We start from the raw sequence: 27042 nt of genomic DNA, 5'->3' as shown, positions 1-27042 counted from the left end.
TGATCAGTCAAATACATATTTCTGCTCCCACTGTTGAAAGGGACTGGAGAGAAAAGATATCCCCTCAGCTTCCTTGCAGCAATTCTAGGATTTTTTAAAAGGTTGCTGTATGCCATCCAGTTTTGATCTAACTGGCATGGAGCTGAGGTAATTGGACTGATGACTGAATAACTGTCGGCCATATTCATGAAGACAATTTCTAGAACCATATCTGATTATTGTTAAAAATCTGATTGAAGGCCTAGAAACTAAGCCTGTATTTTCACTTCAGAGAATCTGCTTTTTTTAAGGTAGAAAATCTGAAGTTCACAATAAATCCAAAAGAAAAGGTCAGAATATTTACTTCCTAGCACTAGCTTTCTGCCCGATTTATTCTGCCCAGTTGTAATGTATAAGTTATGGTCCCTTTAATTTAGATATGTTACTATTCATATGTAGTCTTCTGCTTCCCACCTTATGGCTGCATTTTTTCTGTTTTGAATCTGAAAGCAGAAGAACGTAATGGCAGTGTTTGCACTAGATATTTAATGCTAAATCACCACCAGCAAATTCTAATTGTGATATTCACCTCCTTTCATATGCTTCAACTAATCATATAATGGCTTAATGGATAGTTTGATTCACACAACTGGAGAGGACAATGGCTAGGTTCCAGAAAACATGCTGAACCACAAACCACAATATTGTTTTAGCTGTATAAATCTAATCAGTGTGTGTTGGTAGGACCTGTCCTCATGGGCTTTCTTGTTTCTGCTTTAAATTAAACTTGCCCTTCCATATGTAGTGTGCATGTTGCAAACTTATGTCATCTACTTTACAATTCCAACATCAATGTGTTCTTCTTTTACATTTAGCAGCAAACTCCCATCTCAAAATCTTCCTATTTATCCTTATACTTTATTTCCTTCAGGTGTTGGCTATGGTATGATGGTTGTCTCCAGCTACATTGGAATCTATTACAATGTTGTGATCTGTATCGCCTTCTATTATTTCTTCTCATCAATGACACGGGTGCTACCCTGGACATACTGTAATAATTTTTGGAATACAGGAAATTGTACCAGTGTGTTGGATATTACCAACAGCTCAGTGGGTTCATCACTCAACATCACACATATCTTCAATCAGACTCTGAAGCGCACTAGCCCCAGTGAGGAATACTGGAGGTGATAATGGGGGCAGATAATGGGCAGGGAGGGGATAAGGTAAATGGATATGGGGGAAAATGGGAATTGATTTGTAAGGGATTTCCTTCAGTGGGAATAATCTGATCTCATCACTTCTGAGCATCACACTTACTGGGGCTGGTGGAAGTTTGAATTCAAAACAAATAGACAGGGACTGAATTATGGAAGACATTGGGTATGTCACATGGAACGTGTAATCCTAGCTTATTCTGCCTATAAGGTGCAGCCACCATCCCAACCATCGTGTCTGAATGACATCACTTAAGGCAAGTTGCATATTGGAAAGATGTTGCCTTAAATGGAACAGGTAGCAGAAAGATTGGATGTAGGCAGTTCCATATGTTATGTAACATGATTTATAATCAGAGACAGATAAACCATTGCTGGACCAAGGGATGGAAACAGTAGGTAAGAAAATAAAATTGCAGTATTTTTGACTTGAGTTGAAATAAATCCATTTTGCCCCTTGAATTATGAAATCCAACAATATCATGTTAGGGGAGTTATTTATACTCTAATAGACTTAAATGTCACCTGCATTTTAAAATGTTTCTTATTAGAGATGAATGAAAACAAAATTTCTCCATAAATACTTATGAGTCTTATCAAGTTGGTGAAAGTTGGTGTAAGTTCATAGTGCTGAACTATGAAGATCTATATACTAATTTACTTAATTTCTGACCCTAAAATTTGTTCAGAGCAGTTACCTATCCCACCTTTTAGAATTTTTGTCTTGAATTTTTTTTTCTTTATGTGAGTGCCAGTTTTGGGGGGCCTGTGGATGCAAAATGATTTGATGCATTTGGTAGAGAAGGAAGTAAAGTACTTGCAAACTGGAGCTTATACTCCTATAACATTTATTCCAGGCGGTATGTATTGAAGCTATCTAATGACATCGGGAATCTGGGTGAAGTTCGGCTTCCCCTGCTGGGCTGTTTGGGCGTCTCTTGGATTGTCGTCTTTCTCTGCCTCATCAAGAGTGTGAAGTCCTCAGGAAAAGCAAGTAGTGTTCCTCTTCCTTAACTTACCTGTGTCCAAGCACTGCAATAAATCTTGCTTTCAGGTCAGTTTTTGACGCCATCTGCAAACATCCTTGTCCCTCCTCTTTTGTCCAGATACAGACTATTTTTTTTAATAAAGATTTTATTGGGTTTTTTTTTCCATCGAAATATGTTAATTTTTCCAGTCAACAAGTTGTCTGGAGTTTGCTGTGCTAATGCATGTTCAATTCCTAATCCTTCATTCTTTCCTCTAGCCAAGAATAAAATAAGTTCCAAATTTGATAGTAGTCCAGATACAGACTATTTCTTCACTTTCAGTTTTACATTGAGAAAGCACTCTAATGTTCATCCTTGGTCACATAAGAGTGGCTTTATCTTATTCTGCGGGTTTATAATCTAGTCAAAAACTGGATTTTCCTAAATGCTTATTACCGTAAATTCTATATATTTGTTAAACTATAGCGATTGTAATAGAGGGTGCTTAGTTTTAAGAGGAGGGGAGTCAAAGCTTGCTTGGACAGGCTGACGGTTGTCATGCTGCTGAAATAAAAGTTCTGGGAGAAGGAATTTTTGCTGGAACCTGCTTTCTACTTGCAATGTGTCTGAATGGTCTTCAACTTTTCCTTTGTTCCCCCCTCTTTCAGGTGGTATATTTCACAGCAACATTCCCATACCTGGTGCTAACAATCTTATTTGTGCGGGGAATCACTCTTGACGGGGCAGTTAGTGGCATCCTGTACTATCTGACGCCACAGTGGGACAAAATCCTTGATGCAAAGGTATTTAGAGGGGATATCATAATGGATTCATAAGCTGTGCGGTCAGAGCCATAACTGAACCACCTCCCTGTAATTTGAAACTACACGGGCAACTCTTGTTTCCCCAGTGACATTTTTTATCTTTGATAGGTATGGGGCGATGCTGCCTCTCAAATCTTCTATTCTTTGGGCTGTGCCTGGGGGGGACTTATCACCATGGCATCATATAACAAGTTTCACAACAACTGCTACAGGTATGATGTTTGGTAGAAGTGATGTGGAAAGGATGTACAAAGAGATTTTTGGGTGACATACAATAGTTCAGATATCTGGAAAATAATTTACAGGGGAAATAGTGCAGGGATGTCAGGTAATAAACTGCTAGAATCCTTGTCTCTCCCATTGGGGAGGAACCTGATTTTAGACAGTGCATAATTTTTGAGCTTTTTTTTTTGAAACACAAATACTAAAAAAAATATTTTTGTCTTAAAGCATGAGGTGAAGCAGTCCTCAGAATGCAGATTAAATATCTACATTACCTAAGTTCACATAAATGCTTTGTATTAGTTTGGCGATTGAAACAAAAATTGTGTTTTCTTTATTCTTTATAATTAAATCATTTTGCCTCCTTTCATCTATGGATCTCAGAACTGCAGGTGGCTTTCATAAGATTACCTTTAGAAAGAACAGATGGGTTTACATCTCACCCTTTTACCAACAAATGGTGCTCAAGATGGCTACAACAATTAAAATAAACATTTTTCTTGATTTAACTAAAGCAGACATGTCAAACTCGCGACGTCATGTGACGTTGCGTGATGTATCGGCACTGTTTTGCCATTGCCAGCAATGGGATGGGCACAGCTTCCACGTGATGCGTCCAGCCCGTGGGCCAGCAGTTTGACACCCCTGAACTAAAACATAATAAAATGTAAATAAATAAAATATAACAATAAAAATAAACTTCTCCCCTAATTTAGTACCTAAAGCCACTTGCACATCTCAAATGGGAGCGTATTCTCTAGAGACAGATTATTTGGCTTGCTTCAGCTGCAGTTTTCATGAGCTCTCCCAACTTGGTGTACCCACAGAGACAGCATCATCATCAGCATCACCAACTGTGCTACCAGTGTCTACGCAGGTTTTGTCATCTTCTCTATCCTCGGCTTCATGGCTCATCACCTGGGAGTGGATGTTTCCAAGGTGGCCGACCAAGGCCCTGGCTTGGCATTTGTGGCCTATCCTGAGGCATTGACACTCCTCCCCATTTCCCCTCTTTGGTCTGTTCTCTTCTTTTTCATGCTCATCCTGCTGGGGCTGGGTACACAGGTAAATATAGCTATTTGCAGCTTATCCTTTGGGTGAATTCCAGGGCCCAACATGTCTGAAAGCTACAACTCCAGAGAAGGCTAAACTAGCCAATAAACATAAGTGCAAAATAGTGTGCATCTGTTATATGTGTGCATATGTGTTTGTTAAAATACAGATCACCTGTATGTATACGTGTATACTTAAACACATGCCCCAAAATTGATTCATCTAGTTTGAAGGAAAGATGATTTTATGGTGCTTGGAAACCATCAGTGATTACTCTGATACCGCATGACTAGCATTTCAAATTCCCTTATGGCAAACTGAGTCATAATGAGGCTATACTGGAGTAGGCAACCTTGGCTCATTCTGGGAGTTGAAGTCCACAAGTCATAAAAGAGCCAAGGTTGCCTACCCCCCTCCCCCTGCTATACTAATAGGGAAGCCTTCTGTATCCTGGTGCTTTCTAGGTGGAATCAAGCTGAAGCTCCCATTAATATTCAAGTTGTATAATCAATTCTCATGCTGACTTAGAATGATGGGACTACACCAACCTGGGGAAGGTGGCAGATTAAGGCACACCGAACTTAACTATTAGCACTAGATTCTCCCCCCAAATAAAGTATATTTGCCCCAAATGCTGATTTACTTAAGCACTGCTGATCTCCAGCCTGTATATTAATCCAAATTGATGTATAAGTAGTCCTCGACTTACACCCACAATTGAGCCCAAAATTTCTGTTGCTAAGTGAGACAGTTGTTAAATGTGTTTTGCCCCATTTTACAACTTTTCTTGCCCCAGTTGCTAAGTGAATCAGTGCAGTGGTTAAATTAGTAACACGGTTGTTAAGTGAATCTGGCTCCCCCGTTGACTTTGCTTGTGAGAAGGTTGATTCTGGGACACTGCAACCGTCCTAAATATGAACTGGTTGCCAAGCATCCGAATTTTGATCACATGACCATTGGGATGCTGTAACAGTCGGAAGTGTGAAAAATGGTCATAAGTCACTTTTTTCAATACTTTTGTAACTTTAAATGGTTACTCAACAAATGGTTGTAAGTCAAGAACTACCTGTAGTTGGAGAGAAGGAGTGATTTTACTGTTGCTAAATGGAGGAAGATGGAGAGAACAAAACCTCTGTGACATATATAGCTTTTACTTTTTCTTCTTCATTATTTTTTCCTCAGTTCTGTCTCCTGGAAACTCTTGTCACAGCCATTGTGGATGAAGTGGGAAATGAATGGATGTGGCGTCGGAAGACTTTTGTGACTCTAGGTGTGGCTGTGGTGGGCTTTCTACTAGGTATCCCACTCACCACACAGGTATGAGAGAGAGTTAAAGGCAGAAATTGCCCACTCGCATCCTAAGGCTGAAAGGGGCAAGGCTTGCTTAATCCAGTACTTGACTGTTTTCTTTTTCTGTTCTCTTCTAGGCTGGTATTTATTGGTTATCGCTGATGGACAATTATGCAGCAAGTTTCTCACTTGTGGTTATTTCATGCATCATGTGTGTTGCCATTATGTATGTCTATGGTGAGTAGCTTCTGCCAGTTGCATAGAGAGCTCTGTTGAGTTAACTGGGACAATTCAAGAGTATAAGAATGGCTGGAATACTGATGTTTCAACTATGAGCACTTGATCAAAACAGCAGAACTCCCCCCAGGAACACTGAAAAATTAGCTATATTATGTAAGTTCGGAAATAGAAAATGGTGCTTTCCCTGAATAGAGTTTCCTGACTTTGGAGCCTGGAGTAAGAAACAGATAGGAAAAACTTCAATCAGGAAATTTTGTTCAATTCTTTCTTATGAAGAGTCCACAACTCAAATGCAAACAAGACTAATATCCAATCACAACAAGTTGAAGGATATTAAAGTTTACTTGGCTGTTGCCAGTAATTGGTTTCATTGGACACATTCACTCACAGCTCAGAAGATTGCTGATCCAAGATGCAGGTCTGATTACTTGCTCCTCAACTAAAAAGAATTGGTAGTAAAAGAAACAGATTACAGCAGCAGGCTTAGTACAGAAAGATGGTAGCCTTGGGCAAGCTTCAAGGGCATAAGGTTAGTGCTCTAGGGCAGTGTTTCCCAAACTTGACAATTTTAAGGCATGAGGACTTCAACTCCCAGAATTCCACAGCCAGCAACGCTGGCTGTGGAATTCTGGGAGTTGAAGTCCACATGCCTTAAAATTGTCAAGTTTGGGAAACACTGCTCTAGGGGGTCAGGTCATTTTGATTTAATAATAATAATAACAGAGTTGGAAGGGACCTTGGAGGTCTTCTAGTCCAACCCCCTGCTCAGGCAGGAAACCCAATACCATTTCAGACAAATGGTTGTCCAATCTCTTTTAAAAACTTCCAGTGTTGGAGCATTCACAACTTCTGGAGGCAGATTGTTCCACTGATTAATTGTTCTGTCAGGAAATTTATCCTTAGTTCTAGATTGCTTCTTTCTTTGATTAGTTTTCATCCGTTGCTTCTTGTCCTGCTTTCACCTTGGAAAATAGCTTCACTCCCTCTTCCTTGTGGCAACCCCTGAGATATTGGAACATTGCTATCATGTCACCCCTAATCTTCATTAAAATGTCTCCCAACCACCTTGCAATCATTGCTACGATATCGCTGTCACATTTATCACATCATACCAAGGGAACCCATTGTCCTAAGAGGGAGTGCCCCAAAGGATATTTTACCTAGTGTTCCCTGGTCTGGACATTAACCCTTTCAGGCACTCTGCCAGTAGGCAGTGAGAACTTGCCTCAAATTATCATTGCAGAGACTTCTTTTGTGCTTTGCTTTCTCTGTCAGGAGTTGTGATAGGGATAGGGAGCAGAGCAAAGGAGCCATACTGAGGAATGGAGAGAGAGACACAATAAAGAAATAGATAGCCTATTATACCCTATGGACTCTTGCAGTATTCCTGGTGTCTAGTTATAATACCTCCACTCTAATCGACTGATCATTTTCTCACCCAGGGTACCGGAGCTATTTCAAGGACATTGAGATGATGCTGGGTTTTCCACCACCCATATTTTTCCAGATCTGTTGGAGGTTCATCTCTCCAGTTATCATTTTTGTGAGTACAAAGAAGGAGTGGGGGGGGAGAATCACAAAAGAACATAGGAGACAGGATTGGGAGTGAGGGAAAAGGGGACTGGGTGACTAACGACATAATCAGGATGGAATAAAGACTAAGCTGCTAATGCACAAAAACATAGTGATAAGCAAGTGGGGGAGGGGGGAGAAAAGGCCAGAGGTTTTCTACTTGCTATGATAAAAACATCCAGATCTGAGAAATGAAAAGAGCTTTTGAAGGTCCCCAGAATGCAAGACTAGGAATGACGCCATGCAGTATACACTTTGGTTTCAATCAGCCTTTCCCCTCTCCTTCCAGTTTATCCTCATATTCACAGTGATTCAGTATGAACCAATCACATACAACACGTATGTGTACCCGACCTGGGCCATCGCCATTGGTTTCTGTATGGCACTCTCATCGGTCATCTGCATCCCCATCTACGCAGGGTACTATATTTTATGCTCAGAAGGAGACTCACTACTGCAGGTAAGACTGGGACTTGCAGTCAAATGGGCAGAGCTGCTGCTGATTTCTGGACATATGGGTGTACTTGCCTCAGATCCCACTGTAAATCAGGTCTTGAAACCAGCAACTTCTTGTTTGCCTTTTGTATCTCTACAGCGTTTGAAAAATGCTACTCGGCCAAGCCGGGAATGGGGCCCAGCGCTTGTTGAGCACAAGACAGGCCGCTACGCAACAGCATTCAGCTCAACAGAATCCCAGCTGGAGGTGCAGCTGCTGAACCCTGAGAAACCCAAAAGTGATGAAGTTGGCATGATGGCTGCCATCACCATTGGAAGCAATGGCTCAACCCACAGCCAAGACTCAATGATGTGAACCTTAGCCTGGGAGGCAGGGCAGGGAGCACTCCTTGCATCAATCCATTCCCACCTGTCCTGGTTCTCTAAACCCTACTCTGCTCAGATATACTAAAGTACCCCCCACTGGGTGGGGGACCCCTGGCTCCCAGGCTGTGCTGGACTCTGGGGGAGGGGGCTATGAGTTCCCACCCCACCCACCTCATTAGTGTCCCTGTGCCATCTTGTAACCCTTATGTTTACAAGTAATGCTCAGATGGCCCCGATTCACAGCCAGAACCAGAATCAGAGACAGAGATGTGTGCGCTGGCTAACTGGATGGGGATTCCTTGAGAGGTACCAGTAGGAAGGTTGATTGATGTCTTAGAAGCTTAAAAATAACTTTGGGATGGTTTCTGGCAGCTACTTGTGGGTCCAGTGAGTCTAGAATCTGTTGGGGATGATATGGCTCTCACTGCCCTGGATCAGGGCTATTTGCCTGGCCCCACAAGGAAACTAATGGGAGTGCTGGGAGTCAGTAGTGGTTTCAAATATGAGCTGATATTCTAGGCAAAGTTCAGTCTAGAATTAAGCAACCTTCAGCTAGACTACTGCCTTTATGAGCACTCTTGCACACATGCATGGAAAACTGCACACTACCAATCAGTATCTATACCTTCCCAGCTTTCCCACTTGTCTAGTATTTTATGAAAAGTGGGATAACTTTTTCAGAACTGTAGATATAAAGTCCCCATGATGGTTTCAAGAGCTTAAGAAAATTCCAGAAATCTCTCATAATTGGTAGGGAGGATCTAGCCTTATTTGTCTAACTGTCCAGAATTATTTTCTCTTAGACACACGTGCGCGCGCGCACACACACACACACATTCACATCCTTGCACATAGTTAATAGAGACACTATGTGACTGATTCAAATCTAGGAAAATCTCAACTTGTGGGAAGCTCACGTAAAGTGCTGCCACACTGTGTAGAGGTTGTGGAGCAAAGTATTCAACTGAATTATGCAGGAGCTTGTACTTGAATTCTGAGGAATGGACCTTCTGAAGCCATTGTTTATCCTCTTCCCCTTCAGAGGAGCAAATGAATTTGAATAGGGTCCCTCTACTTGCAAGGGACCCTTGGGACCTAGCCCTGCCCCAGTCTCTGGGAAAGGAGCAAAGCCAACCATGGTGCTAAGAGTAGATGATGTGCCAAGACCAGCCCTTGCAACTTGAGGGAAAGCATGGTCTTCCGTGAAAGCTATTCCTGGTTAGCCCTGGACCCTGGGTCGCCACTTCCCAGTGGGGATGGGAGCTTCTAATCTCGTGCTGCAATCATGAAGAAATTGGCCAGAAGCACCAGTATCTCCTGGCAGCACGATGTCTTCATAACAAGCCAGGTCTTCACACTGGAAGGGTAACTAAATGTTGCATCTTCCTGTCTCATTGCCCCATATTTCCATTTCAGCATTGCTGCCTGCGCTTTATCCTTAGCAAGGCCTTGGAGGAGGAGACAAATGGTCCTGACAGCCACTCCCTTGCCCTTTATCCTGTGGCAGCAATGCTACCAAGACACCAATGCCCATTCTTTTGTAGGGACACCATTGCCAAACGTCTTGTAGGGGGCATCCCTCAGCTCCCAGGAATGCACAATTGCTACAATGCCAACAGCAAGGGCACGTCTGGTCCCTACCCACAGCCAGTGACATGGGCAAAATGGCCAGTGTTTACGTGCCAAATGTCTGCATCGTGCACAGATGATGGAAAGGACAGATGGTTTTGTGTCATGATGGCATTTTTACTTTAAGCCTCCAGCATCCAATCCTTTCCCTCCTGTGTACTGAAAATGCACTATTTAATGCATGGTTCCATGTCTGTCCCTCCCTCTCCTGTAGAGTGTGGCAACCGCCACTGCCACCTCTCATTGTTCATAGCAATAACTGTATGAGTATCCCATACTATGACTCTCCCAGTTGTAGATTGTTAAAGTCTCATAGATTTTAATGAAATTTATATTCCTGAACTCAGGATGTACAGTTCTTTCTGTGGGATCGGAAGGGCGATTTGAGGAGCCATACCTTTACTTTAATGTTATAATGGAATTATTGTACTGAGTAATGGAGATGAGCAGCAGGAGGAGAAAGGATCCCAAGGGCACTGCTGCACTCCCAGGACACTTATCTGTACAGAAGAAGGGTATTTAGCATGGCCTTGTTACTTCCTTTGGAATCCATGGATTTGAACATAAGAATGAGCAAAGACAATAGTAACCAACATTAACCCATTTCAGGCCTAGGGAACAGCAGCATATGGTTTCAATGGGCACTGTTGCCACAGAGCAAGTGGTGAGATGTCAAGAGGAAAAGGAAGTTCTTTTTTTTCTTAGCTCGGTCCTTTACATTGCAACAATCTAACACGGAAACAAAAGCGAGACGAAGGACAAGGTTCTGTAGGAGGCACAGGATGAAAAGCAGGTTCCCACACTGCTGCTGCTGTTGCTGCTGTTGCTGCTGCTACTGCTGCTGCCCTATAAACTGAAGCAGCTGGAAGTTCCAGTGTTGTAGGCAGCTTAGTGTCACTGTCCTTCCTTTCCTGGTTGGAATCCTTCCTCTTTTGAGGCATCCATCCCAAAGGGGTTTTTGTTGAATGGCTCCTTCTGGATGACGGCTGATAGCAGAGTAGAGAAATCTGATCCCTGGAATCTGGTGAAGGAATCTCATTAGAAGCAGGTTTGATCTGTCCAAATCCTGGCTCTTTCACTAAGCCTCTTGGATGGCTGTGAAATAAAGAGAAGGAGTTGTGTGATACAAAAGGTTTTATTTAACATCTTTCCGTCAAAAGTAACAAAATTGGCAGAAATTCAAGTCATTGAAGAAGAGCTTATGGATCTCCAAACTCCACTGAAGTGGATTGAACAAATTCCAAAAATGTTACTTCAGAATTCTGGAGACAGAGTGATAATAAATCAAGGCCGAATTAAGTTTCTCACTTTTTACTATAAGGCTTTTGCTCTTGTCACCTCTTCCTAGTATTGTAGCTTGCAAGCATTTTCATACTACCTGAGTTGAGACAAATGGGTGCTATTCCCAAACTGGTTTGACATTGGGGAAGGAGGCCTAGGAGATGACTTGGGCAGGCTCAATTGTAAATCCCGCTCCATGGCACGTTTCTCTTCCTGCAGTTCTGCGGACAGAGGATTATGTCAAAATGGAGAAACAACAAGCCCAAGAACAAAAGCATTAGGGGAATAGCATTTAGAAATAATCTATGCCAATTGGCTATGCTAGAAAAGCCCTCTTTTCCAATCCTCAGTCTAATTCTAAATAAAGGCACGAGATGAGAGTTTGGCATACCAGCCAGGGTAGGTTCATGCATTGTGTCTTGCAGTTCAGTAGCATTCTGATGCACCTCCTCTAGTTGGCTCTGTAAATCAAAGAAAATTTTTGAAAAGAGGCTGAAATGTCAGTGTCGTGCTCCTTTGTAATTCTGCAGAGGAATACTTGTCTTTCCCAGAAGAGTTTAAGCACTGAGCACAGAGGTGTTTCACATCTTGATGCTCTTATCACTACAGAAATCTATCTTAGATGAGCAATGCACACTCCCGTCCCTTCAGTCAAAGAGATTAAGTTTTCTTTGCCCTGGAAAATAGCCTGTGTTAGCCTCCTGCATTCTCAGGTCATTGTGGCAATATTACCCAGAATACCCGTGCAGAGAGCACAGAGCAAAGTATTCAAAGCATCCAAAGCAATGGCATTTATACACCAAAAATGTCATTGACCTCTCCTACTCTGCATATCAGCCCTCATGCATCACCACGTTCTGATCAGAAAAGATGAGAGGAATGGCAGCTAATTAATTAATTACAAAGCTGAGATAAAAGTCAAACATATCTTCATTACATAATACTCCCTCCTTGAAAAACCTAAGTGCAGTTCTTCATAGGACAAGCTCACAAATTGGAGGTGATCATTGGACCACTTTGATATTCTAAATTAAGATCAAGTTGAGAGTGAAGAATGCTGTGCAAAGTAGCTTCATAGATCCATGACCAATATCTGTAGTGGACTTTTAGAAGTGCAAGAGTCTAGAAGCTCTTCTAGGCAAGCCAAGAGATAGTCCTTACCTGTAAATGTGTAATGTATCTTTCCAGAACATGGCATTCATCCTCTACCAAAGTCCTAGATAAAAATGAGACTCCAATAAAGATTGACAGAATGTGAGATTTGGGCAAAAGTAAACTGCCAACTGCAGATATTGAGTGTGAGACTTCCACAGGTTCCTCCAATTTTTTGTTCTTTCTCATTATAGAAGCTAGCAGTTCACAACTGAATTAGAAGACAGACATCAGCTACCTTTTTACATAGGAATTCAGTGTACTGCAGATGATGTGAAATCCAATTTAGGGAGGTGCCTAACCAAAGCACTTAGTAAGAAAATTCACAAGCACTCCTAACCTTAATAAATCTTATCTGTTCCCATTAGCATTTTGGTTCAAAATTTCCCAAACTCCTGAGCAATGAACTACTTTGTGCTGGATTCCTTGCAACTAGGATCCCTTTTGTTCCTATATCCACTTCCTAGAACTTGTAGTACTATATACTGTTTAGTGGGATGTCAGATTCTTGATCCTTTTTTCTTGAAAATCAAATTTTTGCATTCCATAATGCAATGGGACAGGTTGCACACTCTGCCTCTTCCAAAGAGGAAAGAAATGTAAGTTCAGATACATTCAGGCCAAGATTTCAAGGCAGAAGCTAACACAATGCCATGAACAGCAAGTACGGAAGGGCTGTTTCACTAAGATTTCCCAGTTTAAAAGTTCTTATTGCATTGGTGCTCAGAAACTATTCTGCAGTAACTGATCCAATCACACAAGAAAATATATAACACACATTTGCAGGCAGAGGAAATTAGAATGAGACACATGCAGATCTCCCTGTTCTCCTTGTTTTCATGAGAGTGATGCAGGTTATTATAAAGAGAGCAGAGGAAGAAATTCTGAATACAAATAGTTGGGCTCATTGGCATGTATTTTTATGCTCTGCTGCCCCAAGCACTCCTATTTCTGATGAGCCAGTCCATTATTTACCATATTTACCATTGGCAATTTTGTTTATCTCCCTAACAAGTCCTCTTACACTCCTTGCTTCTGATAACTGTTCCTAGAAGAAAAATATAAAGCAGAAAGGAAGTATGCAAACTTGCCTAAGTCTAGAGGCTATCTTGCCAATCTGAGTTATATTCAGTTTATCAGAATATGGTTCCAAATCATTTGCGCTCCTACAGGGCAATGACCTAAGAAAACAGAAATGGGATTAATACAAATGCCAGATAACTTAAGAAAGACTAGCTTTTCCTTCAGCCAAGCAAAATTCCAAGTCCACAATCAGGCATTTTGACACTAAGCAAATCAGATCCGGAATGGGAAGCAGAATCTGGATGGAGTTGTTAGTAACTTTCATTGCATATCTATAAATGTCCTAAACACCCTCTCCTCCATGGAGATTACAGAGCAGTGACTGGCCAGCCTAACAAAGCATGCATTTCAGTTACAGCAGTAGATGAACAAGAAGGCCATTCATGAGCAGTTTTTGCACAAATATCCAAACTCAAGAAAAACTACAGTTATCAGCAGGTCAAAATATTGGGCCTAGGCAAACATCCCTTACATGTTGATGCATACTTAGGTACAATTAATTAAATCTTAATTATATTTATCAAAAATAAGTCTAATGGAACACTTATTTGTCTTTCTCTCCCTCCTTCTTTCCTCTCCCATATCATATAAAAATAACTAGAAAGAAAATGAAAAAAAAATACAATGTACAAAATGATATATCTATCCCCTCCAAAGAATCTAAAAAGGACAAAAAAACAGATGTATATAAGAATCAATATATCACAATAGATATGTAATGTACAAGACAGCTGAATAAAGTTTACTTTTGGGTCTTACCTGATGAGATTGTTGCTCCCAGATGATGGCCGATTACTTCCAGCATTTGTCTTGAAAGCAAAATTGATCACGTGTGCGTTGTATTTAGCAATGGCACAATCGTGGTCCCTGCAACAAGAAGCAAGCATGAGACAAGGACCTAACCTCAATCTTCTAATTAACAAGAGTCATGACTGGCCACCCATCTCTTACATTCAAGGACTGCAGCCATAAACTTGTTGGAATATGGATTGAAAATCATCTAGATGAACATCCTTAGATTAAAGAAAATGCAAGTTTGATCAAAAGGCCTTTCATTCCCCCTATCCACTGTATGAAAGGAACCATGGCTTAAACCCACTTAATCATGTGAACAGCAATAGTACTTAGACTTATATACTGCTCCATAGTGCTTTACAGCCCTCTCTAAGCAGTTTACAGATTCAGCATATTGCCCGAAACAATCTGGGTCCTCATTTTACCGACTTCAGAAAGATGGAAAGCTGAGTCAACCTTAAGCTGATCTGGAACGAACTCCTGGCCGTGAGCAGAGTCAGCCTGCAATACCACATTCTAACCACTGTGGTTAGAATAAAGATAATGTGAGAGGAACTCTTCTAACCGAACTATATAAGGCTGGGTCCGAGAGACAGCAAGGTTTAAATAGTGAAGAAAACCCTGAAGGGGTAATGAAACAAACTGTTTCCAGTGTGTAACTGAAATATTGGGAAGAAAAATATTTTCTTTGCTGGCCAGTCCATTATAATTATCCTCAATGCCTTTTCTGTTATTTATATAGGAACAATGTAGGAGGCAAATATCTGGCCAAGAGTCCCTTGCTAATGTTGATCCCGGTTCTTATTCAGATGAATCCCTCTTTTGAATTTGGAGAGGGAGGGGACATAATCCGGGCCTCAGTATAAAGGATCATGGATCATGCACACTAGAGAAACAAACGTAAGAGCTGAATGTCATTCCTGATGGAGCTGTGCTGTTGTGAGATGTCTGCATAAATGGGAGGTGGACATAGAAGTGAGATAAGTTTTATGATCAGGAAATGTCTACTACAGAGATCCCCAACCTTTTGGGCACCAGGGACCAGTTACATGGAGAGAGGTTTTTCTGAGGACTGGAAGGGGCATGGTTTTGTGTGCTGCCTGCATCCCGCGGATGGAGCTTTGCTTATTTGTGCGGCCCAGTTGTTGGCAGGCCATGGCCCGGTACAGGTCCATGGACTGGGGGTTGGGGACCCCTGGTCTAGTAGAACAAAGGAGAAAAAGGTTCTCGATTCTTCCCCGTCCTCACCACAAAAGAAGTGGGAAATAACACCTATCTTGCCCACAAAGTTTGACAGTATGATTTCTGGGGAATTTGGATCACAAGGAATTTGGAAGTTTTATACAGCCTAGTCCACAACTTCTTGAGTTAGAGATTTACAGATTCTTTCTTTCCACAAAGACTGCAGACCTTAATTTGTAGTCTTGCTTGTTCCTTGCAATGTTTTAAAACTTGTGAACAAGTTAGACCTTCACTGTGGAGCATTTCATTTTCTTCAGTACCTGCCCTCCTGCAATGCCTTTTGCTGCAAGCCAATCACAAGTAATCGAATCTCCTCTCTTACTAGTTCTTTTAAGTGGGCAGGAGCAGCCAGCAAGATACAGTTATCAGGCCTTTGCTCAGAATGGTCCAGTTGCAATTCCTGATAGAATTCCAAGAGAGTCTTTACCTGTAAAGAGAGAGGAAGTTTGACTGTGTACATTGGACATATCCCAAAATGTTTAGAATTGCATGATACAAATCCCAGAAAAGTCACTTGTAATCTTTCCATGCCTGTCCATCATTTGCCCAAATAATGAGAAATGGTTACACACCTGAAGACTACAATTGTAGCATTCCTGTTACATTCCAGATGCTTCTTTGTTCAAAGATTCATAAGCAAAATTAAGCAAGATAATAACATCATCCAGAAACTCTCTCTTTTGTTTGAAAGACATAATGTAGCCTGGATAATCTTCACAATTGAATGCAAATATACGTGTCCCAGGATAATGTTGCAAGATCAAATCTGGGTTGGGGTTCAGATTCAATCTTGAATAATCATCAATACAATGGTACAAAACTACATGTTAGGTAGGCTGCAGGATTGGTAAAAATTGTTGTGGAGGTTCTTGAAATTTCTGATGCATTTCTGAAATGTCAAGACCAATCATTTATGTGATATCCTATCCTTTCTTCACAACCTCAAAGTAGTTCTCTCTCTTCCTATATTTCCCCACAACAATCCAATGAGGTTAGGTGGACTGAAATGCAATGAGTGATTGGTTCAAAGTCACCTAGGAATGTTTGTGGCTGATGATGGATTTGACCCCTGGGACCAGCCCAATGTCCTAATTACCAAACAAAACTGACTCAAAGTTTTCCATGCTTGCCTTAGCATGCTGTTATTTTTGTCCCCTCTTCTCTAAACTTGTACATCCAGCTGCATTTGGCCACAGCTCACAGTGGTTGTCATTTGTCTCAAAATAATAACTGTTGCTCATCCTATCTTAGGAGATATCACAACGGGGAAGACTGCAATAGGTATTTTATCTTGCTTGTCCTTCATGTTTATTTCTCTTTGTGTGAGCTACCTTCTATAATCATTGCTTCCTTATCTCATTTGCAGTACTCGTGTCTTTTTACCTTTCTCTTCCAAAGCCTCCCTCATATGCCCCCATACTTCCTTTACATGTAAGAATTTCCAAACGCAGGCATAGAAACTATTCATTTTCTATGAATCTTCTGAAATTCAAAAAAGAAAAACATCCTGTTCATACAGCAGATATCTATGGATTGAAAACATATGCTGAGAAAAAAAAATCCTTTCAGGCAGCAGCAGCCCGTGAAGAAAGTAATTTAATTTAAAAGAAAATGTTTTAAAAAGCAGGGCACCTTGCAAGCAAAAACTAAAGACAGAAGTGACAGAACAAAAGCAGATGTAACTACAAGACTGAGCATACTTCATGAATGATAAAAATGCATGCAATGTTATGTTATGATTAATAACACTCTCCATTAAATTCATCTGTGTCATAAAACTCAAGATTGGATTGCTTAACAGCCTGCTGTTTCCTTGCCTTGTTTGGGTTCTCATTCTATTTTAGTAATGTTTTAATTTGCCTAAGGACTGGGCATAGGCTGTGAAATGATTGAACAGCTCTCTCTAACCTCCATCCATCTACGTGTGTTGGAAGTGTAACTCTCAAAATTCCCAGCCAGTCTGCAAGTGTAGTGCCAACTCATTTGGAGGACAGAAAGTTGAGGGAACCAACCCTGAAAAGCATTTTAGAATCAAGGAAGGAGCTATTATGCCACAACCCTTTAACAAAAGATGGGCAAAGTTATTCTACAAGATAATTGTCAATAACACTACTCCACTCTCATATTAAAATACCTACTCACCACACTCAGATTAGCACAGAATACAGGTATTCCTTGACTTACAATACTTCATTTAGTGACTGCTCAAAGTTACAATGGCATTAAAACGACTTGTGACTGTTTTTCATACTTACAACCACTGCAGCATCCCCATGGTCATGGGATCAAAATTCAGATGCTTGGCAAATGGTTCATATTTATGACGGTTGCAGTGTCCCCGGCTTATGTGATCAGCTTTTGCGACTTCTGACAAGCAAAGTCAATGGGAAAGCCGGATTCATTTAACAACTGTATTACTAACTTAACACCTTCACTTAACAACTGTGGCAAGAAAAGTTATAAAACGGAGCAAATTCACTTAACAATTGTCTTGCTTAGCCACAAAAAATTTGGGCTCAATTGTGGCCGTAAATTGAGGACTACCTGTATGGTCACCCAATGCAAGAGGAGACTGCATTGCTATCATTTTTGTACCACTGATACTTCATAAAAGCTACAAAGCTGAATTCATGTCCCTTCACAGCCATTGCCTTTCCCTGTGAGGAAAGGAAGGAATGTATTGAACTCTGCAAACAAAATATCCTCGGCTACAAAGGACGTAATGCAAGGCATTTTTGGAGGACAAATTCCAGCACTCCCTTCCTGACCCTACATATCAACAAAAATGCTTTGCTGAACAACTTCCCAGCTGTCCTGACTGGGGACAGAGGGCGTTTGGACAAGAGGAGAACAGTGAAATTATGTATCCCTTGTGCCACACCACAGCTTGAAATTAAAAGGAAGTAGAAAGGTAGGTAAGAAGCCTCAAAGGTTTACTATTACAATAGACATCCTGATGCTTTGAAGTCATGGACGGATGGACCCAAGGAAGATATGAATGGAAAAGCATACCAGTTGATCTTGGTAAGCAGAGAATTAGGTGCCTTTGAATCAGCTCTGACTTCTGACAGCTATTTGGACAAACCAGTCTCTGGGGACAATCCACAGCACTTCCAGAAACATGTCAGTAATATCTTGATTCTGTCCATCCACCCCATGTTATTTCTTCTACTTTCGTTAATCTTACATGAAATGCATAGTACATTTCAACCAATCCATGCAGAGAGAAGTAAATCCATTAGCATGAGAAAAGATTTGGGGATATTTATTGTTCTTTTCCCCAGGCTGAATAAAGAAAGGGTGTGAATGACTGGAGCAGAACAAAGGCCTTGAAATAGCAGGGATTAGAGACTCTAGCCAAGTGTTAGAAGCCAGCTGAGATGAGTCAAAAGGGAAACTTGCAGATGAGAGAGAAGGCAATACATCAATTCACTCTTACAATTTGATCTTCTCAAAGCAGATGTATTTCCATTACAGGATCTAAATTAGACTTTGAAAGTAGTTGGGACACCCAGATTGAACTGGCCAAAAAAGCAAAAACAACAGCAACATTTGAACAATAAAATAACGAATACATGCATGCTATTGCTTGAGACCAAAATTTGATCACTGGAGAGAGAAATAATTGAAGTCATAATCCCCGTATTTGGGCTACATCTAATGGAGATATAGTCTACAGTTCTCAGATTATAACTGTGAACTTTTCCCAAAATGACTGTCATGCATAATGTATGTATTTCAAAAACAGTGAAAAGAGAGATGCTTTCTCCAGAACTCAACACAATCTAACTTTGTACAGACTGCTGAAATGAAGTGTAGTGAACCACAAGCATAAAATATAATACTGGCAAAACGTTATAGATACTTTAGCCAAACTCATCATCAATGTTAATCAATTCACGCTGCTAAATAGCATCCAGCTCTCAGCTAGAGATGGCTCAGATTGAAGAGATCTTTGTTCCATGTGGCATACAGTAAATGATAAATGAAATGTCTACTCTCCTCATTTTATTATTTTTCAATTTTTAATTTTTATTTATTTGTATTCTGCCTCTCTTACAAAAAACTCAGGGTGGTGAACAACAGACCTTCCTCCTACTATTTTCTCCACAACAACCATGTGAGGTGATTGGGAGTGGGAATGACTAGTCTAAAGTCATCCAGACTGCTTTCATGCCTAAGGCAGCATTAGAACTCATGATCTGCTGCCTTCTAGCCTGAGGTCTTAATTACTAGACCAACTGGCTGGTGTGGTCCTACATGTGTACCTTTAGCACCTTTCCCCAACCTAGTCTTCCAAAAGTATTAGGATTACAGCTCCCATGTTAAAAAGGAATTTTTGCAATCACATTAAAGCCGCTCCATACCAATGAAACTTTTGCTCAATTAAATTCTTTGCCAAAAACTCAAGGGATTCTAATGGGGTGGTAGATGTGGTAGCCCCCCTTGACACCATCCACAACCATTCAAAATGATGAGATGAGTTTTGTACCTCTGTACATATTATTTCAATAGGAAAATGCATAAACCACACTTTTAGGTCACACAGTTGGCCTGAAGTTCCTCTTTCAAACCTCAGCATGAAGCTCCAAGCTGTGGTCCACAAGATCAGTTCCCAAGATAGTCTTCACTTCCAGTCTCTCGCTGGGTGCTAACTGCTCCTCTATCATCCTCCAGAGCGATGGCACTGACTTCAAGGGCTCCGAGGGGAAACTGGATGAGGGGAACATGGGAGCACAGTCCAATTCCAAGATAACACTAGAAATTCCCAGGTCTAATGCATTAGAGGAGAGAAGGAGATATATAGATTAAGTAGCAAATGACAGGTGCCCAATGCAAGGACACCTAGCAAGTTATCCCCATTTCTTCTTGAGCAGCATTAAGACTAACACCATTTAAGTGTTGTTATTAAATATTATTAGGTTTAACGTTGCATTATATGCTTTATTAATAATTAAAATCTGCCTATATCCCAGGTTTTTTGAGAAGGACTCAGCAGGTTGATAAAATTGCCAAATCCAATCTAATGGTGTGGACCAACCATAATAATAATCATGACTGTGTATTAATCATTCACAACAAAGTAAGGCCATAGTCCCCAAATCCATTAGGTAATAGATCAAACTCATAACCACACATATATTTAAGACCCACTAATCCAACACTTTGGGTAAACTACCTACGTTAGGTTGTTTTCTTTGGATAACAACAAAGGCATCCATTACTTAATCACAAGAACTTTTAATTTAACTGTTTTACTTTCATTGGGTAAAAAAAAAAAAGGATTGTTTGCGGTAACGAAGGAAAAAGTTTAGGAAGACTTCACTAATCCCTGCAGCAAAACAACCCAAGTTACCTGTTCTTTTTTTTATATATAAAAAATTTTATTAATTTTTTTTTCATCAACATATGTTAATTTTTCCAATCAACAAGTTGTCTGGAGTTTGCTATGCTAATACATGTTCAATTCCTAATCCTTCATTCTCTTCTCTAACCAAGAATAAAATAAATTCCAAATTTGATAGTAGTCTGTATCTTCTTTATCTTTCAACCTCATAGTTAATCTGCCCATCTCTGCACATTCCAATATTTTCCTGATTATTTCTTCCTCTGATGGCAACCGAGTTACCTGTTCTCCATTGCCCCTCCCCCTTTACATTTGTAGCAGCTCATCCTGGTATCCTTGGCCTGGCCAAACTAACCCCGCAGGCTCCCCTACGGTCGGCCCAGCTTCGACCGTGCCACCAGCTTAATCCCTCGTCCCTCTCACTTTTGCCCCAGACTGACTAACGCCCCCTGCACGCAGCTCCGCGGGGAGGGGAGGAGAACTTCGCCTTCCACTTTCCCCCCAACTCTTCACCTTCCCGCGTGAGCTCTCGGGAGCATCAACTCCTTGTCTCTATGGCAACCCCCCTGTGCGTTCCTCGGAAACCTCGCCTCTTAAAGGAGCCGCGTCCGGAAAGCTGAAACAGCCTCAAGACCAACGTGCAGACAAAACACCCTCGGAAAAGCCTCGGCAAAGGGCGGGATAGATCCGACCCGACCAGTTGCTCCATTCCTTCCTAGAACGCGAGCGGGGCATGGAAGGAAAGGCGGCGCGGGGGCATCCGAGCCGGGAGGCTGGGAGGCAACGCACCTCCTTCGAGGTGCGAAGTTCGAAGGGTTTGGGAAAAGCGCGGGGGCTCGGAGGGCGGGGTGGAGCGCGGGACCAGCCTGGCAGGAGAAGCAGGCAGGCAGGGGGCAGGCAGGGGGCAATGCATCTGCCCCTCCCAGCTGCGAGGTTCCGCCCTCCCTTTTGGGGAAGGGGTGCTCGGGTTTCACTCCGGGGCGGGCGGCGGCACAAAGGGCAAAGGAGCGCAGGGCCGGCCAGGTTGATTGTCAGCCGCGGGCTAGATTCTTTGCCTGGAGAAAGCGGACTCGGGGTTGTCTCCACCCGCTTCTCTGCCGTTTCTCTGCTCTGCCCAGCCGCCTCTGGCGTTTCGCGATGCCCTTTCCTTCGGATCGGCTGAGCCTGGCATTGCTCCTGGCTGTGGTGACTCGGCCCGGGCTGGCGGCGCCGGTCAGCACTTGCGATGCCAACGGGAGCCTGTACTTCGTAGGTGAATGGTATTCCCTGGATAGCGACCACTGCATCCAGTGTGAGTGCACGGCGGAAGGACCAGCTTGTGCCCGCACTGACTGCGCCGCTCTGCCGCCGGCCTGCATTCACGTCAGCCACTATCCGAGCGACTGCTGCCCGCGCTGCGAACGCATCGGCTGTGAGCACCGAGGACAGGTTTATGAACTGGGACAGCATTTTCAGGTGAGGCAAGCAAACGAAGGCGGGGGGGGGGGGCAGAGATGAAAAACTGACAGGCAACATCAAGGCCGGGGATGGGTGGGTGGCCGCCTCCCTGAATGTGCGGACCTCTTTAATCAGGGCTAAAAGTGAAAGCTGCCCACAAAATAGTTGAGAAGTACTTCTATCCCTTGAAGGTCCAAGTTGGGACATTAACAATATAGTCTTGATTTGTTCAGTCCGGAGATAAGACTTGGTTTTCGTGAAGCCTAACTGATTAAGAAATGGAAACTGAATTGCCACTTCAAGGATGGTCTTACAGTGTATTAGAAAGTGATGTGGATGACAAGCAGGAGCTTAGAAATGGTATGAAGAGGTTTCTTAAAATCAAAATGTTTTGACAGCACAAAAGTAAAATAAGGACTTTTTTGTCTGCAGTATAATTGTCTATTCGACTATCCTCTATTTCTCAGTCCCTAGACTAATCACTTTTGGTACCTTGTTTCTGGCTATTGTCTCTCACTGCTAAAATTGTTTGCAATGTATTTTAAGCAGTGAGTTGTCAGGCCAAGCAACTTGCTGGCAGGAGGAACTGGGCAACGAGGGAGGGGCAGATATTGTTACTAATAGCTGACTAAGCAGATCTACACTGAGATGTTGCAGGTAGAAGATCAAAGCCTGCTCTACTCCTGGGTTCCCTGCACCTGAGAATCATATCACTCATTCCCACGAAATAAGGGCCAATCCTCATAATTGGACAGTGAGCAGATAAATGTCGTTGCTGTCTAGCTCAAATCTGCTGAGTGTTCTTAGAGACGTTTTGCAGCGAGCAGATGGGGCCTAGCTCACCAAAAATAATCATGTCTCTTCCCATTAATTTTCCTCTCTCACTTCTTAATGAGTAAGGTTGTGCACACTTGAAAATGATTGGAGAGAAATGCTTTGGATCTCCTGAGTAAACACCTCCACCGATTCATTAGAGCAACTACAACATTTTTCATGCTACTGTGCCAACAGAATTGTGTTAAATTCATTAAAGTTAATTCACTTTAAAAAGTGGCATCTTTTTTTTTCAGGCTTGCTGTAACATGAGAGTGCTTCCTCCCATCATTTGTGAGGCATGAACAGCCCTTTTAGAGAGGCCTAAATTTTTGAAGTTTGCCCAGAACTTTTTGGAGATGGGTACAATATTGCATGTTTGATGTTTAGTAAAAGTAACAATGAAGCTGTAACACCTTGCATTTGTATAAAAGTGAAATATTGACAAAATAGCTTTTTTAAAAAATGTGGTTAACTGAAGTTATTACATTTTAGTATTACAAGCAACAAAACAAGCAATTTAGGAAGAAGGATTTTTTTTCTTATCTACAACACCAGAATAAGGCAACATCTTGCCAAATCAGATCTGGAATGCCTTTGGGGATTTTAAAGAAGCCCTGGAAAGCATCTTACATTAAAGGAAACTTTTTTTTTAACTTTTATGATTCTGATCATGTCTTTTGGCAACAAGCCTGTGGTGTCCATGTGACCCACTATAATTATTTCAACAGTTCAATAGAGGTATGAGTTGATATAACCATTTGCTGGTCCAATGGAGAGGGAATTTAATATAGAGAAGAATAAAGTGAGGAGTTTATCTTTAAGTAAATATAGTAGCTGGCAAAAAGGGGACAAGGGGATTGAGAATAGGGTCAAACTGATTGTTACTTATGTTTATTATCATTAGTTTGGTTTCCCTAACACTAGTGGTAGGCTTTGCTACTAGAGATGTAATGAATTGAAAATAACAGTAACATCTTTGTTAAGTATTTAACTGCAGTCCTGCCACAGGATTCCTGGAGGGCATCACCTCCATTGTTGTGGATGTGTTTAGTACACCCGGATCTGAAACTCCATGCCACAATCTTTACATGAACAATCAGAACAGAAACTTGTTAATTTTTTCTTCTACTGTACAAAAATGGTGGCTGGAGGCTAATAGCTCAAGAGATCCTCTTGGAGGCTTGCATTTCTCCTAAAACTGAAACCAATCTGAATGGATGGTGCCATCTTAGTATTGTGAAGTCTATGAAAATGTTGCAAGTGCTACAATACTGCAGAAAAAGGAGGAAATAGTTGCAAAAGGAATCACTTTTGGAGAAGTAATTTCTCTATCAAATAAATATTTTGGGCGTGTCTTTATCCTGCTTGCTTTGATTACACACTTGCCTTTAAAAAAAACTGTTGCCATAATACTATTATGACAGATTTGGGCAGAAATATGAAGTTCTTCGGCTGGGAGAATCCCAGTAGCAACATGGCAGCATCTTATTCTTAATGCTTTTTAGAAAAACTCTTTCTGGAAGAGATTTTAGCAGGACCTGAAAAGGGAAGTGTGAGTAAGCAAGAAAGGAGTTGCTTAAGCATGAGATCAATACTGAAATCAGTTGTTCTGTTTGTATCTAAAAAAGGCAACCTGTGTCAAGTTTTTGTTTAATGGGGACTAATTAATTTACGTCTTGCAAATAGTATATGACTGCAGTGATAGTGAATTGTTCGCATAGCACTAAGAGAGTCCTTGTAGTGAGAGAATGAAGAAAGAAGAGGTAGGTTTGCTCAGAACCCTGCAGGATGACAATGCGACAGTGCAGAAATTACCTTCAAAATAGGCTTTGTGCCAGTCTGTAAGAATATGTATGTTGCAAAGTACTACACAGGATGGGCACAGCTTGGGAATAAAGTCATCCAATGCTGTTGCGCACATGGAGGAGTGGTTGCAAATTGCCATGCCACACTGATCAACCTTTGTTCCCCACAGCCTTCTGAATGTGAGCAGTGTACTTGTGACTTGGATGGAATTGCCCGCTGCCTGGTAGCAGACTGTGCCCCCCCACCCTGTGTCAACCCCATCTACGAGAAAGGCCACTGCTGCCCTATCTGCAAGGAAGGTGAGAAATTAAGAGAAAGGTGTGCCATTCCCAAGTAACCACTAGGCTATGGTGCTTGCTTTCCTCTTTGAGGAGTCCCCTAATGAAAATGTAAAGCAGTGTTTCTTAACCTTGACAATTTTAAGGCATGTGGACTTCAACTCCCAGAATTCCACAGCCAGCAATGCTGGCTGTGGAATTCTAGAGTTGAAGTCCACATGCCTTAAAATTGTCATGGTTGAGAAACACTGATGTAAAGAATGAGTTAGATTTCCGTGGCTAATATAAATACTACAATGTTATACTATTATTTATGTTCCAAAAACTGGGAATACAGGCAGTCCTCACAATTGTTCAGTTATGACAAACCCATCCTCAGACTTATGACCGCTGCACACGTACACATAGTGGTCACAGGAGTGCATTTCGGGTGCTTGACAACTGGCTTGTATTTATGACCGGTTGCAGCATCCTGTAGTTGCATAACTGCAATTTGCGCTTTTTACGTGGCGTTTTTTGGGTGGTTTCTGGCAAAAAAAAGAGTTCATTACATGCAAATGGATTTGCTTAATGGCCATGTGGTTCACTTCATGGCTGCGGTGATTCATTTTGTGAGCATCATAAAAACAGTTGTAAAATTGAGAAAGGTCACATGGTGATCTGCTTATTGATTTTAACCATTAAGTGGTCACTAAGTGAGGACTGTTATTTGCCTTTTCTATGCTACCCCCACATAATACACCCACTTGGTTTCTGATATCTCATGCAAGCCACATTTGGAGGGTCAATGGCCAAGTGAGAGCAGCCTGATGGCCTCTATAGTTTTCTCTTGTCTTCATGGTATATCTTGATAATACATTGAGAAAATACTTTTATTCCCACAGGACCAAACTGCTACATAGATGAGAGCCAGCACAACATTATTCCCGCTGGAGATAGCATCTGGGTCGGTCCCTGTATTCGCTGCCGTTGTCATGATGGACAAGATGCTGGCTATTGGGAAGGAAACCACTTAGCTAAATGTGAGCAGCTGGTGGGATGCCGAGTTTCAGATAGACACCATTCCTAACCCCTTTAAATATTAAGTGGTTCCTTAACCACCTCATCTCTTTAAGGGCTAAGTTACAAATGAACCCCACCAGATGCTGTTCTGCCAACTCCAAACTACAATTATCCATCCTAGATCCTGATCAGAGTCCAGTTCCCTACTCTTCTGCTATCTAGGCCTTCTAGGAAAGACCCTTCAGTTATTGTTCTTCTTCTTCTTGTGCCATATCCGTTATCGGACGTTGGCGATCATGTTGGCGATCCTGTTTTAATCAGCAGCCGCACGAAAAAGTGCTGCTCAGTTTTGTCCAAATGCTGCACTACAATTCCCATCATCCCTTGCCAATGGCTCTCTAGCTAGGGTTGCTGGGTGATATACTTCTGCAATAATTGCAAGACAACAATTTCCCCATCCCTGCTCCCCAATTGCATTGCCAATAGCAATCTCTGCTGTATTTTATATAGGATTTAACTTTTATGCCTATCTTCTCCTCCCAGGATTCCAGTCAATTCCACTCAAAAGACAGCCTCTTTTGTACAGTGTTGTACTGAATAGCTTCATCTGCATGTACTCCTTGACTATATGACAATAAAGAATCCTTACGAAATAGCTTCTCTTTCCTGTACATTTGAGCAACTGTACACATAATTTCCTGGGCCAATTGTTCAGTTTCTGCCCCATAAAATCAAGATAGTGTGAGAAACTAGAATGTATTTTGGAAATGTCTTGAATTTGGCCTTGCTAAGAAGAATAAAGAAAAGGAAACTACAGATGAGAAATGTCCAACCTGGTGTCTTCCACAGACTTCAGCTAGCGACATTGTTAGCCAATATAGTCATAGGCTGAGAATTCTGGGTACTGAAGTCCTGGCATGCCTGAAGAGCACTAGATTAATAAAGGCAATGGTATGAGCTGCCCCAATCAAGTGTCTCCTACAGAAT

At 41.6% G+C, this 27042-nt stretch overlaps 3 protein-coding genes across 12 annotated transcripts in view; 2 read left to right on the top strand and 1 right to left on the bottom strand.

The window, feature by feature from the left end:
- Window positions 1-10409, top strand: part of SLC6A9 (solute carrier family 6 member 9) — a 59108-nt gene extending 48699 nt beyond the window's left edge. For all 7 annotated transcript variants that reach the window (XM_039323085.1, XM_039323088.1, XM_039323084.1 and 4 more), the window contains 10 exons: window positions 911-1166; window positions 2054-2186; window positions 2833-2967; window positions 3097-3200; window positions 4038-4275; window positions 5446-5580; window positions 5691-5790; window positions 7236-7336; window positions 7655-7825; window positions 7961-10409. In XM_039323085.1, coding sequence (XP_039179019.1) covers window positions 911-1166; window positions 2054-2186; window positions 2833-2967; window positions 3097-3200; window positions 4038-4275; window positions 5446-5580; window positions 5691-5790; window positions 7236-7336; window positions 7655-7825; window positions 7961-8176 — 1589 coding nt within the window. In that variant the 3' untranslated portion in view covers window positions 8177-10409. The remainder of the gene's footprint in view (window positions 1-910; window positions 1167-2053; window positions 2187-2832; window positions 2968-3096; window positions 3201-4037; window positions 4276-5445; window positions 5581-5690; window positions 5791-7235; window positions 7337-7654; window positions 7826-7960) is intronic.
- CCDC24 (coiled-coil domain containing 24) lies at window positions 10112-21265 on the bottom strand. 4 transcript variants are annotated; one of them, XM_039323092.1, is made up of 9 exons: window positions 21230-21265; window positions 19944-20143; window positions 15630-15796; window positions 14092-14199; window positions 13341-13430; window positions 12259-12313; window positions 11489-11558; window positions 11195-11318; window positions 10112-10911 (listed from the first exon to the last, which is right to left on the bottom strand). In XM_039323092.1, exons 2-9 carry the CDS (start codon window positions 20097-20099, stop codon window positions 10518-10520), a joined length of 1164 nt encoding a protein of 387 aa, XP_039179026.1. In that variant the 5' UTR covers window positions 20100-20143; window positions 21230-21265; the 3' UTR covers window positions 10112-10517. The 4 variants fall into 4 exon arrangements, with proteins under 4 accessions (XP_039179026.1, XP_039179024.1, XP_039179028.1 ...); XM_039323090.1 differs by lacking the exon at window positions 21230-21265 and adding an exon at window positions 20999-21221; XM_039323094.1 differs by lacking the exon at window positions 21230-21265 and adding an exon at window positions 21140-21158.
- A 305-nt stretch (window positions 21266-21570) lies between these two features.
- On the top strand, window positions 21571-26960 carry LOC120298908 (von Willebrand factor C domain-containing protein 2-like). The gene is made up of 3 exons (XM_039323099.1): window positions 21571-22171; window positions 24945-25074; window positions 25938-26960. Exons 1-3 carry the CDS (start codon window positions 21854-21856, stop codon window positions 26120-26122), a joined length of 633 nt encoding a protein of 210 aa, XP_039179033.1. The 5' UTR covers window positions 21571-21853; the 3' UTR covers window positions 26123-26960.
- The last annotated feature ends 82 nt before the right edge of the window (window positions 26961-27042 follow it).

The sequence above is a fragment of the Crotalus tigris genome, unplaced genomic scaffold, assembly GCF_016545835.1.
Source record: "Crotalus tigris isolate CLP2741 ecotype Arizona unplaced genomic scaffold, ASM1654583v1 scf7180000024167.7108832, whole genome shotgun sequence".
Classification (NCBI taxonomy): Eukaryota; Metazoa; Chordata; class Lepidosauria; order Squamata; family Viperidae; genus Crotalus; species Crotalus tigris.
Note: the sequence above shows the minus strand (reverse complement) of the source record. Positions and strands in the feature narration are given on the sequence as shown.